Below are 15535 nucleotides of genomic sequence, written 5' to 3' on the forward strand. Positions count from 1 at the left end.
TATCAAACTTGGTCTATTTTTATTTCGAGAAGGTCCCGGTCAGTTCTTATCTTTTAACGATAAAACCACATGTACAGTGGCCCTTAGTAGGTCGTCATTCTCATAAATCATGAAACTGAACACTTTCCCTTAATTTTTAAGTTGCCTTATTCATAAAAGATGTAGATGTCTGGATCTAAGATAATATTTACTGTAGTGTAGGCCTAGGAGACTGTACTGAAAACTATGTACGTAGTTTAAATGAAATCGTCAACAAACTATTCATCCCAGAACGTGATTAAAAAATAATTTTTATGAAAAGTGGATTTTTTTTTTGTTTTAAATAAAAATATAGGTCATACAGGAAATTATGAAAAACGCGGAACAAATTTTTCAAAAGATTTTCATTTTTAGTCAAGAAAAGTAACTCGTGATTTTTAGTAGATAACAACATTTTCAAAACAGAGTTTTGAAGCAAATCATCTTAGTTTCGAATATAGTTCTAATCATTATATTGTGAACGGTGTCAGTTACATGTAATTCCATTTTTTCTGTTGTTTTTTTCCAGAACTCCGGAACGACAAGATGTACCTAAACCAGGGCTGTTCGGATTAGTAAGTTTTATTTTGAATATATGAATTTGATTTAAATTAAATCTAGACAGTAATACTAAATTAATAATGTAGAGAAGTGTAGAACAGCAAGAAGATTGTAATTACATTCACATGAATGTCCTGGATTTGAGACTAACTACCTACCTCCTCCTCTGACTGCTCACTTCCCAGTGTTGATGGTATTCTCTGGAAAAGTTCCTGGAGTCAATAACCTCTGATTGTTAATGCGCCTTAATTTGAAAAAAAAAATAATAAAAAAAATAACTACATTTTCGTAATCTCTGAAACCAATGTATTTCGGAGATATAGGGATGGCAAGGCTTAATAAAATGTACATTTTAATATATCCATTTCTTTTTTCCAGTTCAAATATAGCACAAAAGGCGATCTTTGTCTCATGTTGTTAGGCGTATTTTTTTCATTTGTCCAAGGAATCACGATGCCCGTTTTGGGACTTTTTTTTGGAGAGATGACCAATATTTTAATGCAAGCTTCTGTAAAGGTCAGTAATTTATTGATGTTTTTTATAATGAGTTTTTTTTGTAAAAAAATAAGTTTCCCGTAATTGTAGTTTACGTATTGTAGTGCAAGAATTGATTTCTTTTGGGCACTGGCATAGAGAGCTTAAGGGGAAGTTCCCTTTGCGTCAGGAAAGAACCTAATATGTCCAAGAAGCACTTGGGAAATGTAGAAGGAGCGAAGAAGAAATCAATGTAATGGATTCCATATCATTGTGGGATGGACGACAGTTTGGTAAGGAGCAGTCTCCCCTTCCCAAGGGTGAATTCACAGGCGGAGCGGATATTACAGCCTCCTTGGAAACGAACTATTGATGGTACCGAAGAATGACGTGGCAAATTTATTGACGTTTCAGCAACAGTTATGCTGGAGTTTACCGGGGGCGAGCTTCCAAATTTTAGAACTTACCTCGGAAAATCTTCTCACTCTCAAATATGCAAATATATTGAAGCTAACTGTATCTCAAGCTGCGGTTTTGGCTATTACCGTGAATAAAAAAAAATAAACCAAAAATTAATTCGTCTTTCTAATAAATGGACATCTATTACAAATTCATTAAAAAAAGCTCCTCTTCTAAAAAAAGTTCCAAACTTAATATGTTTTATACAAGATGGTTGCGATTTTTGCGAGTTTCACCAAAATCCACTAGAAGAAGCAAGTCTTAAGAAGCACTATCATTCGCAAATATTTAAAGGATATGAAGAAAATTGCAGGACTTAGCGAAATTATCGTCCAATAAAAAGACTTGAAAATCTAGATAATACACTGTTTATCAGATAGTAGTGATTTGATATTTCTGTTGATTACTTCTTCTAGAATGGTACTACATGAAATTTGTGAAAGACATAGACGGCAAAGAGATGTTTTCGTCTTAATAAAGCATCCTTAATATGCATCCAATTAATTGGTAGGCATAAAGGAGCAATGCACCTATCAAAAACATTCATTTAGTCTCATGTTAACCTGGAGGTGCCTCTGATGCTAGTATATTAAATGTTTCTGTGATTTACTCTGGTCAATAGTAAAGTTCGACTAGTGAACAAATTTTTTTAATATTCTCTTCTGATTAATTCAGAAAGCTGATGCTAGAAAATATTTTGTTTATTGCATTTTTAAAAACAGACTTCTCTCTATTTAAAAAGGGAGCCTTAATTATTGAGAAAATGCTTGACTGGGTTTCATCACTTACTATTTTCTTTTCATTATTTATACTGTTAAAAAATTTTTTTAGGGTTTACAAGATGGCACAAATACAGGTATAAATGGAAGCGAAGAATTTAGATTATTACCTGACCGTGGAAAAATTGAAATTGCTAGGTATTGGAGCTTTTTTATTTAATTAATTATTTTTGAGCATATTTTGATTGAACTTTTTTAAAAAGGGTAATTTCTAATCTTTTTGAATGAATCGCAATTTCAAAATTATAATTCCCTTTAAAATTTCATATTTGAGCTGAAAACCTAACCTCTTTTTCACTATTTTGAATTTTGAGCTGATTTTATTGTTTTGAAGCAAGTTCTTGTATGAGTCCCTCGTACAGTCTTATATTTCAGTGTTTTCAATAGTGAATGAATTTAGGTGAATTAGCAATCTCTACATCAAATTGATTAAGCTATCCGTAAAAATGGACGTAAATCCGAAACCGGTCAGTTATACAATAAAAATGCATGATACGACGGATTTTTCAAAACCTAACCACATTACGATCAAATCTAACCGCATTTTAAAAGTTGCGGATCTAACTGCGTATAATGAATGTAACAAGTTTTAAGAAAATCGCAGGATTAGCTTTCAAGAAAGTATAGTATAACTTTTCATCCGTAAAGTGGTACTTCTACTTAAGGGTTTACGTTAAATTCGTGCCCTATTGAGCGAACTATGAAGTCTGAGCTTGCTGCGATTTTCGTTTATTAAGCTAGAATTTGTAGAAACTTACACAGGATGTAAGTCACTGTTTGGACTCGGAGAAACTTAGATTTCTGCTAAAAATCCGATATAATTGTTACACTTTCACTCACCATCAGTGTTATCCCAATCTGACGTGCTTTCGATCCCTGGCATGTCCTTAAAGAGTCCGGATGGTTTACCTGGTATATACGCTCCTTATTCATAATTACTTGTCTATTACCAACGCAATTCAATATGCAAAACTACCACCTCAAAAAATATAAATAAATAAATAAAGAATTTTCAGAACGCGAAACACTGAAGTCTTTTCCAAAAGTTAAGAATTTACAATATATTAGGGGCGGCCTAATAAGGTCGCTAGGATTTGCAGTAAAAAACAAGTACACTTTTCTCCCGCTACCTTTGTAGATCTACAGTAAGAACCTCTCCTTTTCTGAAGTTCCGGGATTTTGGCGCGTTTTTGAACAGTGTTTTGAACCAGCAATTCGTACAGGGAACCAATCCATTCAAATTGAAATTCAAGACAAGAATCTTTTTCCCGCTCTTTTTTTTTTAGTTTCGAAATAATTTTGTAAACTAATATTAGTTTTTAATTATTATTAACAGTGATACCCATCAATATGAATATTTAACTGTGAATGACTTAAATGAAAGCATGAACACATTCGCTCTTTACTACTTGGGTATTGGAATTCTATCTTTCTGTTCATCATATCTGCAGGTAAGCAGACTTTCAGAAAAATATCTACCAAAATATTACCATTATATGACTGGTTATGTTGATCCATAATAATCTCCAAGATTGGACCTATCAATTATTATTATTACATAAATACAAAGTCATTTAGTAAAAAGTACGAAATAAAAAGTGTTGTATCAAAACGAGATATATTACTTCCAGATTATAAATTTGTTTATGCTTAGTTGTTTTATTCAATATATAATACAAGTTTGTTAAACCCCTTATAAGTATATACTTATTACGAGGTACACATTATTGGGTTATTATAAATGCATCGTGCCGTTTTATTTGATGATTTTCATAAACATAAGAAATTGTAGTTAGTATTATTGTCCATCTAAATCTTTATTGTATGACAAGATTAAAGTGTGTCGGTTCTAAAAGTATGAGATGAAATTTTCAACTCGTTCTTCAGTTCGCTTTTGACAAATGACGAAATTTAAATTCTCTAAAATTTTCCCTTTTTTTGAGCTACAGTGAATACGGACAGACACAAGATACTCGGATACCCCACACAGATCATTTTGTAAAAAACATACTTGAACTTAGGAGATCTCAAAATGGGTATTTTACAGTAAAAGTTCGAAACACAAAACTCTGCACGATTACAATAATTTGTTTTACTACAGTAAGAATAAGAGATTGTAAAAAATGATCTTAAACTGAAGGTGGTCCGTTATGAACTATCAAATAATCAGTCCATCAGTAAATAGTTAAAAAAGATATGAAACATCAATTATGTTCTGTTTTTAGTATTTCTTATGGGAAACATCATGTGAAAGGCAAATCTACAAATTAAGGCAGTTATTTTTTTCTCAAGTATTACGACAAGAAATAAGTTGGTATGATATGAAAAAAGAAGGTGATCTCAGCTGTAAATTATCTGAGTTAGTACAAGACATATTCTGCGATTTTTATTTATTTATTTATTTTTTGTTTTAAGGAAGTTTTATGAGCCTTTTATTTTAAATAAAATTAATACCCAAAAGAAAAAAAATGCAGGACAAATCTTTTCTCGCCTGACTTTCTTCAAATTCTACCACGTCTGACGGTCTTCCAGAGAGAGCACTTAACCTATTGCTCTGTTCAAACATTTTCTAGGTGAACTCAAGTCGTGCTAAATAAGATCAGCCAATCTCTTGGACTAAGTTAAACCCGTCTTTAACAGCTCAAGCATATCTGAACTTCGTGAATCTCTAGCAATGGCTAATTGTTACCCCGTCGAAGAACAAATAGAATTGTTAGTTTTTGTTTTTAAAGATGTAGGCACTATAACTCGGGGGGATGACTCGTCCCCAGATTGGCTAACAAGTGTTACGGCCGATACACCATCTTTGAACTCTCCCAGTTACTTTTCATCTGGGAAGGGCACCTGGAAATAATTGCACGTCATCTCGCTTTTCCTCGAACTTAGTTTCCTTAATTTGGGGGAAAGCCATCCACAGAACATCTAGGGAGAGCGTATATTGGCGTCCAGGTTTAGTTATCTCCGACTAACGTCTCCGCTATTCTTTCTTGGAGTTCCCACCATCAGCAATTGTTGTAGAATAGGTGGTCTCATCTGTGTGGGGCACAATCGATCTCCCACTCCACAAAAAACTAATCAACTTAGGAGAACCTTCTTCATTATATTTGTTCGTTGGTACGTATTTTTGCTTAAGATTTCAACTTTTTTGTTTTTTTTATTTCAGTGACATAGAAAGGATACGTGAAGGCATTGGCTATAAATTCAGCATAGTAACCCAATATCTTTCATCATTTGTATCTGGTATTGCTGTAGGATTCTACGTGAACTGGAGACTCACGAGTGTCTTACTTGGTGTAGGACCATTTGTGATTGGTACTGCGGCAGCATATGCAAAGGTTTTTTTTAAAAAATAGTATTGTTAATTTTCATAAAGTAATTCGGAAATAACAATATTTTTTTTTTTTTTATTGCTAATTTTGTATTTTATACTCCTCATTTGTAGATTTCAGCCTCCAGTGCATCTAGGGAACAAATGAAGTACTCAGAGGCGAGCGGTATTGCCGATGAGGTGTTAGCATGTTTGAGAACGGTCACATCTTTTGGCGGAGAGAAAAAAGAATCTAAAAGGTACTTTTAAAAGATTTGATTTATTTAAAAAATGTAAGTACATACTTATAAGTAATATTTTTCCGAAGAACTTAGGGCGGAATGAACTTAAGCTTCCCTCTGCAGAGCCGTCTAGTGCAGTCACTATTACATGTATGTATAGTATTTGTGAGGATGAAAAGTTTAACCAAAGTTTTGATCACTCTGACTGAAAAGAACGTTTTTTTTCCCCCAGCTTTCTGTCATTCTAGACAGTTCTGAAAAATTTGGGATTATTGAGTCTTAATCTAAAGGAGCTTTGACGACACGCATTATCAGTACTTTACGGTAGATGTGTACAGCACAAGTAAAGTCAACGATCTTTTTAGTAAAAAATTCTGAGTTATTAGGAGAAAGTCGTGCTTCTTGAAGTTGGGTCGCTCTCATATTCTTTCGAGTAAGCATGCTAAAGGGACAAGTTGATCTTACCTGGGTCCAATGAGTCAAAGATTCTGTATAAAAAGCTTGTCATTGATAAATTGTATACATTTTAATTATCTCAGTATTGTTTTCACTTTATTCTATTGTATTTTACTTTACTATACTGTTTTCAGATACGAAGATGCGATAGAAAGTGGCCGTCAGTTAGTGATGAGCAAGTACCAAACGATTAGCTGCTCAATTTTCGTAATATCCTTCATAGTTTATGGATCTAATTCTGTAGGATTGTATTATGGTGGATATTTGATTGGCGAAGGACTCTGCACCCCAGGAAGTGTATTTGCTGTAAGTAATGTTTACACCTTGATACAAACCAATTTCTTGTATTCTCTCACTCTCTCTCTCTCTCTCTCACTTACCATTTATCACTCTTCGGTTCAACGACAACTATTTCGACAAACAAAGTTTACATATATTTGTTTTGGCGACTACAGAGAGAGATGAGACCAGCACCCACGCTTTATTTATTTTATTTGTTTGTTTGTTTGTTTGTTGGCTTCCTGTCTGGGCAGATTAGCCAGAGATGTACTAGTGTATTATTTAATGAGATGTGTTCTGAGTACTATTGTTATTTTTGCTTTTAGTTACGGTTATTTTTTCAATTTTTTTTTTTTTCAAAGTTTGATTTTGTTCTTAGTAATGAAGTGGAAACTAGCTAAATATATTTCGGGTGTTGGTTCTGTGAGAATGGTAAGTAGGTTGGCAGGAAGTGGAGATTTCGCTTTTATAACTGAGTTTCAAAGTTTGTCCCATCATCCTGGAGTCTAGTGCATTCTACGGTCAGGTGGTTGGCGTCTATTATAGTGTCAGAAGGGCAAGAGCAAATTGGAAGGACTGAAATTCCTATACGGTTGAGATGGTGGGGCGAGAAGTTATGATTAAAACGCAGTCGGAGTCAGAGTAGTAAAGAACTTTCTACCTTCTGCGAAGTCAGTGAACTACGGTTTTTTTAGGCATCTGTGAACAGTATTATATTAAAAATTTGATCAAGATCTCTCTAAAATAAATAAAATGCGGAAATTAGTGATAAAATTAGTATTTCAATTCCAATAACATGCGGAAAAAGTGTGTCCAATTTTGTGGTAGAATTTGAAATATGTAGAATTTAATATTCTTTAGGCCTTTATTTAATTAATACGCAACACAAAGTACTATATTTAAGGATTTTTGGAGGGGGGAGACTGAAAATTTACTAAAAAGCCAGGGCAAGTGTGGGAGGGGGGGAAACGAACGAATTTTAGGATAATGTCTTAGCAATTGGGATGCTCAGCCTTTTAATCTGCTGTAAGGCATTACAATTCCTTTGTGAATTTTTGAGAGTTCACGTAAAAACAAATGGATTTAGTAAGAAGTTTCTAAGCTCATGGAAGCCTGCCAATGGTTCTAAACTTCTCATTCAACATCCATCAAAGGTGAAGTAGTGCCCTTTCTCAGGTGATCCTGACTTTAGTCACTATAATTCTACCACAGCTAAATCCAAGGATAGCAAACTTTTTTAGACATGAAATTTCCAAATATTTAGATTCTATCATTCATTTTCATTATTCAATCGCTCCCCTATATAAAATAAAATTCCTACTTTACAATTTTAAATCACATTACTTATGCACAAAACATGAAGAATTTTCACAAGTTTTACAAAGAATGTTTGACGAGTCATTAACACTGAAATAATACACATTCACACCTCTGGCTCACTTAGACATCACAGTGTGACAAAAACATAATCAACTTCTGTACACCAAAATTAGTAATCTAATTCTGAAGATGTATGCAAATCCGAAAACGGTCGGGAATACAATAAGCATGCGCGGACAAATCAGTTGGATTATTAAGTTTTCGGACCTAATCATATTTTCAACAATTTTTATTATATTAAAGTAATTAATTAATTAATTAAATTTGTTTGCCTTTATTTTTGCTACAATCAACGCATTGGCGCTATAAGTAACAGTGGTAACAGAAACATTGAAGTAAAGAGTGGAGAAGTTATCCCAGTGGTAACACTCCAAAACATTAGGCTGTTAGTCGCTCATTTCACTTGAGAGGAGATCACGAGGCCACACTGTCTCTTAAGACGTCTTGTTCGGATTATCAGGAAGAGTTCTTGAAGAAAGATTTTTAGCTAGAGGATTTATATGAGATTGCAGGCTGAAGTGGAGTTTTCTGTATCTTGTTTTCAGCTATTTGTGTGACAAAAGGAATATTAAGGTCCAGGTTGGAGACATAAAATGCAAGCGTTTACAATAGTTCGAAGTATTTTAGATAAAAGGAATTGAATCCTTTGGAGATTAGTGCGTTTGGTTGAACCCGCACAGCTCTATTCCATACACCCAGATAGGTTTTAAAATATTAGTATAAATCAGTCTTTTGTTGTCCAGAGAGAGTTTTCATCTTTCGTCTAAAAGTCTTTTAAATAGTCGATAGCGTCTGTTTAGTTCTGTTCTTTTTAGTCTAGTTTGGCGGTTCCAAGAAATAAATTAAAATTATTTTCAGGTATTCCTCAGCGTAATGACGACCGCTTTTTCAGTAGGAAACGTTTTACCATATATTAATGCAGTCTCCGCTGCAATGGGTTCAGCATCTAATATCTACAACATTATTAGCAGGAAACCAGAAATAGATTCATATTCAGAAGAAGGTCTTCGTCTGAATAGATTAGAAGGAAAAATAGAGTTTAAAGATGTACATTTCAGTTATCCTATACGTCAAAACGTTCCAGTAAGTGGATATGTTTCTAGATATTTATAAAATTTTATATCTATATTAAAGAAGGTTAGCGATTCGAGATTGATGACTTGTCGCAGGTGCTGAAAGGTCTTACGATGGAAATAAAACCTGGAGAAACGGTAGCCATTATCGGATCCAGCGGTTCAGGGAAAAGTACAATTGTGAATCTTCTGTTAAGATTTTATGATATAAACAGAGGACAGGTATTTCTTTCTTGTCACTATTTTCCTTATATTTTTAAAACTGATAAAAGAAAGTATTTAGATGGTGCACAAATTTCTAAAATTGAGCTTTCGCTGGTCTTAAACAAGAATTCTCTGAATGCTAGTTTCCCCCCCCCCCCCCGAAAGAAGTCTATGTTTCAGGGTGATGAAAATAATAGGCATGTCTTTACTCTATTAACAAGTATAGATAATATGTTTAACAGTATCTCCCTCAACTCAAAAATATGGCAATAATTTCATTTAATCTTAGCACCAACGTGGTATAAAGAAACTTGTACATTAACCATTTTCTCATGAAAATGCTTCTTAAGTCCGTTCTGGAGAAATATCTAAGTAGTTTCATCTTTCTGTTATTTTTAGATTTTTAATTAACGTACAGTTACTTACTATTTTCTAAAAACTATTTTAATTGTCTAAAGAAACATCAAAATTTGTATTTCTCTGTTGAAAAACTTTAAATTGAAACTTCCTTATTACCATTAACAAAAAACAGAATCTTTTAATAGTAAATAAGATTGTGGATGATAATTCTCGGAATTATTTTTACAGATCTGCATAGACGATAATGATATAAAATGTTTAAACTTGAAATGGCTGAGGAACAATATCGGTGTGGTATCACAAGAGCCAGTACTATTCGGAGTTCCCATAGCGGATAATATTCGTTATGGTAAAGAAGATATTACATTGGAGGAGATCGAGAAAGCTTGTGTAGTGGCTAATGCGCATTCATTTATAATGGATCTACCGGAGGTACAATATTTCAATAAATAATCATTTAATTTTTAGAGAGAAAAAGAAGAAAGGTATTCAAGGCCAAAATTCACTTACTTGGTTCTGGTAGGTAGCTGAACTAACTTGACTTGTTCATTTTTCTTTCTCTAGGGTTCTCCACAACTCGTGGTACCCTTCAGCCATCGCTAGTAAATGCTTTCTTCCAAGTGACACGGTCCTCTGCCTGTTCCTCTGTCAGACCATATCCCGCCATCATCTCCTTCATCTGGTCCTTCCACCCACTTTTGGGTCTTCCTCTCTTCCTCCGGCCATCCACCTCGCTGTCCATCACTACCTTAGGCAATCTCCTCTCTGGACCCATCCTCCTTACATGTTCATACCAAGTGAGTGCCTTAGTCTCTCTCTAATCTCCAGGAGGTTTCTCTCCACTCCCATCCTTTCCCTGATATTAACATTCCTCACTTTGTCGCGCCCGAGCATCCTGCAGATCTCCTCCAAAAATCCATTTCAACTGCTAGGAGTCTCTCGCGCTGTCTTCTGTTCAAGACCCATGTTTCTGCGGCATACAATAGGATACTTTGGAAAATCGATGTAAAGATCAGCCTCTTGGTTCTGGGTACCCAATTTCCGCTCCATAGCGGTTCAGTAGGCCTATTACTTTTCTCCCCCTCCTTGATTCTCCTCTCTACTTCCTGCTGGGAGGAACCATCCTTTTCTTACTATTGACCCAAGGTATTTAAAATGATCCACTCTTTTAATGCGTCTACCTTCTATTTCTATGGTAGTTGCATTCGAAGAGGATAGGTACTCTTTCTTGTCAAAATTTATACCCAGTTCCCATTCAGCATAACTCTCCACCAACTTCCTCAGCACTTGTACATCATTTCCAACTTTTAATTTCGCTGGACACCTAGAAAAAATAATGAAACAGTATAAGATACCCATAACTGATATCTTAACCAGACAGTCCGATTTAACAAATTTGTTCACAAATTTAGAGTACAAGCTCGTAATGCCCAGTACACTGTATTTATTCTGAGCTAAACTATGCTGCCCACCACAACACAAGACAATGTATTAGCTTAAGTAGTGTTTTTAACGTCAGGTTCAACACAATATGCTGAACAATGAACCGTTTTAGTGCCGTAGAGCAATCGTATCTACGGAACAGAGTTAACATCACCAAAACAAATAATTATTTATCAAATTAGATTATCTTGCAAAAATGGACGAAGATGCTACTTACACAATTCTGTTTTACCACTGTTAAATGGACAGAGCACAATTCTTTTATATTGGTATCTATAATTTCAGTTCGAATTTTAAATTAAATAAATTTCATATTGACTTATTCATGTTCATTCAGGGATACAATACTCAGGTCGGCACAAGAGGAGCACAGTTATCAGGTGGACAAAAACAGAGAATCGCAATAGCTAGAGCGTTAGTACGTGATCCTAAGATCCTGTTATTGGATGAAGCTACTTCCGCCTTAGATTCACAAAGTGAGGGTATTGTACAGGAAGCTTTGGACAAAGCCATGATTGGTAGAACTACCATTGTTATAGCTCACAGATTGTCAACAATTAGAAATGTTGATAAAATTTTTGGATTACAGGTAGATTGTTTGGGTATTTTCAATTACATTTTTAATTTTTATTTCCGATTATGGTTTCTACCAAATCAAAATTTTGGTTTCTGCCGAACTTCAAATTTTAGAACCACGTTTAACCTTCCTTTTATGTAATAAACAACACCGTAAATTGTACTAAAATGTTACTAAACTGCGAAGCCAATCCACTCGCATTCAATTTAACTAGAATGTTAACATCAGACAATTCAAGGGAAGAAGAATTAATTTAACGAACACAACCAACAAATTGGCAATCGGAACTAACATGGAAGAGATGTGGTCCTTAGTAAGGAGCCGTTTTTTTTTAAACAGCGTGTTAGTGGAAGAATACAAATGAGAAACATTAAATTAAATTTTCAAGTTTGATTGTAGTCCTGAAAATCAGGACACTTCCCAGGTAACCGTTTAATCTCAACTAATCTATTTTTGGTTTGTTTGTGTTTTTCACAGAATGGTGTCCCAGTTGAATGCGGTACGCATGAACAGTTGATGTCTAAACAAGGATTATATTATAATCTTGTCATGGCACAGTCCAAAGAAGCAAACGAACAAGAATTAGTTGATGAGTTTGACGAGTTAGTATTTATGATATGAAATGTCACTTTTTAATTAAATTATTTAAAATGTTCATTTATTATGGTGACAAGGTTTTTAACGGCAAAAAAAGAGGATTGTTTGGTGAAAATGTCTTTATGGTAACTCTGAATTTCGTTTACCATTGGAGCTCTTCATCAGAAGCTTCTTTAGGATGGTGTACGTTGTATGTATCACAGACCCACAGAGGTATAAAAGGCAAGCAAAACTGAAAGATTCATTAGGAAATTTTTCTTAAACAAAAAAAGAAAATCTCTGGTCATTGCTGCTAAAATATCTTCATAATTTAAACCTGGACTATTCACTAACCTCTTTAATATTCATTTTCTTCCTTGCCAGAAGTCAGGAAGAGAAGGTGCCTCAGATATTTAGCACTGTTTCCTCGCAGAGTTCCTTAACCTCCAGAGATTTAAACGAAATGGAAAACATCAGTCAAGCTGTAAGTTTTTAATTTTGTATTTGTAAATTCTGTGAACTATAGTAATTTTATATTGACTGAGATACATCATTGGTTTTTAAATAAGAGTAGATTGTTGTGTTAAAACAAAATTTTGTTTTTATGAATTAGTACAGAACAGCCCATAATGGCGCGGGGATACATTGGTGAAGTGGTCATGAGCACATTGCCGACCACTCGGGAAAATCTCCCCGTTTGACAATGCAATGCGATGGAGTACTGAATTCATAAATGGTTTTATGTATATGCAGGCCTAAGATATATAGCGGCATTTATTCAAACTAATGAGAAAATATAGTTCCAGCTGTCACGACTAAGTTGTATGAACATGAATAACAATTCATGACGATTTGTCGTCAAGAAATGTAGCTACGAGTTGCAGCACAAATGTTCTGTCCTATAACAGTGGATACAATTTTTTCTTTTCTTTTTCTTCGTCATTTTAGATCTTCGCAAGATACTGCAAATGTAAATGTGCAAATAATCTACCAAATTATTTAAATAGTACATTCTGTTCAAATATCTGTACAAATAAAAATGAATATATAGGTTTCTTGACAGTAAATTGTACAAACTTAGAATTCTAGTTTAGCGAGGAATCAGTCAAATAAAAAACAAACTCACTCGTCTTCTTGCCAACGTTACGACAAATATATTGTCCTCTTCAGGGCGTGCCTATGCGGGTTGGTTGAGTTACAGAAGCCACGCCCTGAAGAGGACAATATACGAGTATTAGACGAAACGTTGGCAAGAAGACGAGTTTGTTTTTTATTTGACCGATTCCTCGCTAACCTAGAATTCTAAGTTTGTACAAATAAACTTCTTTTTTTTCGTCTGGAGTAACTGTTTACCCACCTTTTGCTCTTAACTATTTACAATTATAAAAGGATCAAAATCAGTGCATTAAATCAAGGGAATAAACCCTAAGCATTGTAAGCTCACTTTGCTAGAGAGAGTTGCTTGCACTTCGATGACTATAATCAACTCCAGTATTATAGTTCCCTTCAATTGCAATATATTCAGTTTCAACTCTTGCGGTCGGCAATGTGTTCATCAAAGCCCTCCTTCCCCGTCCGACATTCTGAAAAACTGATTCTCCTAAACAGTTCTCGGGAAAGTATGCAAAATGTCTTATACTATATTAATTACATTTTCAGGGGGACAATTATTTACTACGATTAACAAAAATGAACGCTAGCGAATGGCCTATGCTGTTAACAGGAATGATAACTTGTTGCTGTGTTGGATTTATATGGCCCGCTTTTGCATTTTTGTATGGACAAATGTTTTCAGTAAGCATTAATTATATTTATATATTTGTGCTTAACCATTGACTTTCCAATTTTCTAATTGATGGTCCAATCATTACTTGTTTTGACTTCAAAATTATCAAATTTGAATATTTCAGACTTTCAAGCTCAAGGGAGAAGAATTTGATAAGGCCATCATATATTGGACTGCCATGTTTGCAGGGCTTGGATTGTTCGCAGGTGCCGGCTTTGGGATGCAGGTAATTTTACTTTCTACCTGTATAGAACGATCAAGAAACCTAAAAGGTGGTATAGTTTTCTAGAATTCCAGTTGTTGAAAGAAATATAATTATCATTTATTTAGCTATAAAAAAATAAGGCAAAATTTGATGTACCTATTTGTCAAAAAAAAACTAGACTTAAGTTTCCTTTCATTTATTAATAAAAGAAAATGAATATTCTAGGGTGAATACTCAACGACCTTGACGTAGTATAATTGAGCCGTTTATTTTGAAAGTGGCATAAGTCACTTTTTCAAAAAAATCGAGTTAATGGCAACACTAAATACAATTGAACGGTATCTTTTCATTTTTAAAAAATTTGCAATCAATAAGTTGAGAACTATTGAGATTTGTTCGAGAGGAAGTGTTGGTAATTAACGGTATAACAAACATGTTTATTTTGAAAGTGGCGTAAGTCGCTCTACTCAGGAAATTAATTACGGGGCTTAGTGTGAAAGAAATAGAAATATGTGATAAGTATGTGTGAAGTATTGTTTTGAATTATTTTCAGTATTTTTAAAAAAGTTGCGATCATTGGACTTATTTTTATAAGTGCGAAAGAATAGTGCAGTTTTGTAAATTATGTTATAACCAAAAACTGATTTTAATTCTTCTCTCCTTTGGAGGAGCTCTGGTGAGAAGGGAGGGTCGAGCAGTTACGGAGCCCAAGTTAAACAAAGTAAATCACTACCCTTTCAAAACATCACTTCAGTAAAATACGTCGGACAAAATTAATATATGTCAGTCATTTTTCTAAACAGTTTATTTTGAAAGTGGCTTAAGTCACTTTACCGTAATGAAAAATGGTGATTTTTTTAATGTTTATACGAAATTATTTATACTGGGAAAAATATCAGTATCATGAGATAACAAATACAAGTAAATCTTCTTGAAAGTTAGCATCCATATTTTTAAACGTGTTAAAACGCAAACCCTTAAATATCTCGACTTAAAAACAAAGTGACTTATGCCACTTTCAAAATAAACGGCTCAATTCTTAAGTTGTTGTCTTTAAGGAACTTAACTCATTGAAATGCCGAATTTTCCTTAACAAAATAATTCAAATAAAAACTTTTGATTTAGATAATAAACTTTTAAGAGAAAGTTTCAAGGCATTTAAAAAAAAAAAAAAATCATTCATTAAAGTTGTAGCTAAAGTTGCAGTGCCGGAACCCCCCCGGTAAAGCCTAAGCTAAATAATATAATGATTCAACTTCCTGTGGTTTTTACTTTTTTAAATTTTTTATTGGCAGACATGCTATTTTATTGTAAAAAAAAAGAGAAAAAAGTTGAGTTTTACAATGTTTAGAAGAT

At 33.9% G+C, this 15535-nt stretch overlaps 1 protein-coding gene across 2 annotated transcripts in view; it reads left to right on the forward strand.

The window, feature by feature from the left end:
* LOC141447576 (ATP-dependent translocase ABCB1-like) overlaps positions 1–15535 on the forward strand; it is a 52748-nt gene that overhangs the window by 28438 nt on the left and 8775 nt on the right. For both annotated transcript variants that reach the window (XM_074115262.1, XM_074115261.1), the window contains 16 exons: positions 548–593; positions 958–1095; positions 2344–2429; positions 3628–3742; positions 4517–4650; positions 5455–5626; positions 5734–5858; positions 6431–6602; positions 8814–9038; positions 9125–9250; positions 9821–10024; positions 11373–11624; positions 12090–12214; positions 12573–12672; positions 13848–13982; positions 14099–14200. In XM_074115262.1, coding sequence (XP_073971363.1) covers positions 548–593; positions 958–1095; positions 2344–2429; positions 3628–3742; positions 4517–4650; positions 5455–5626; positions 5734–5858; positions 6431–6602; positions 8814–9038; positions 9125–9250; positions 9821–10024; positions 11373–11624; positions 12090–12214; positions 12573–12672; positions 13848–13982; positions 14099–14200 — 2257 coding nt within the window. The remainder of the gene's footprint in view (positions 1–547; positions 594–957; positions 1096–2343; positions 2430–3627; positions 3743–4516; positions 4651–5454; positions 5627–5733; positions 5859–6430; positions 6603–8813; positions 9039–9124; positions 9251–9820; positions 10025–11372; positions 11625–12089; positions 12215–12572; positions 12673–13847; positions 13983–14098; positions 14201–15535) is intronic.

This window comes from Rhodnius prolixus, unplaced genomic scaffold, assembly GCF_049639745.1.
Source record: "Rhodnius prolixus isolate KJV_2025 unplaced genomic scaffold, Rpr scaffold_7, whole genome shotgun sequence".
Taxonomy (NCBI): domain Eukaryota; kingdom Metazoa; phylum Arthropoda; class Insecta; order Hemiptera; family Reduviidae; genus Rhodnius; species Rhodnius prolixus.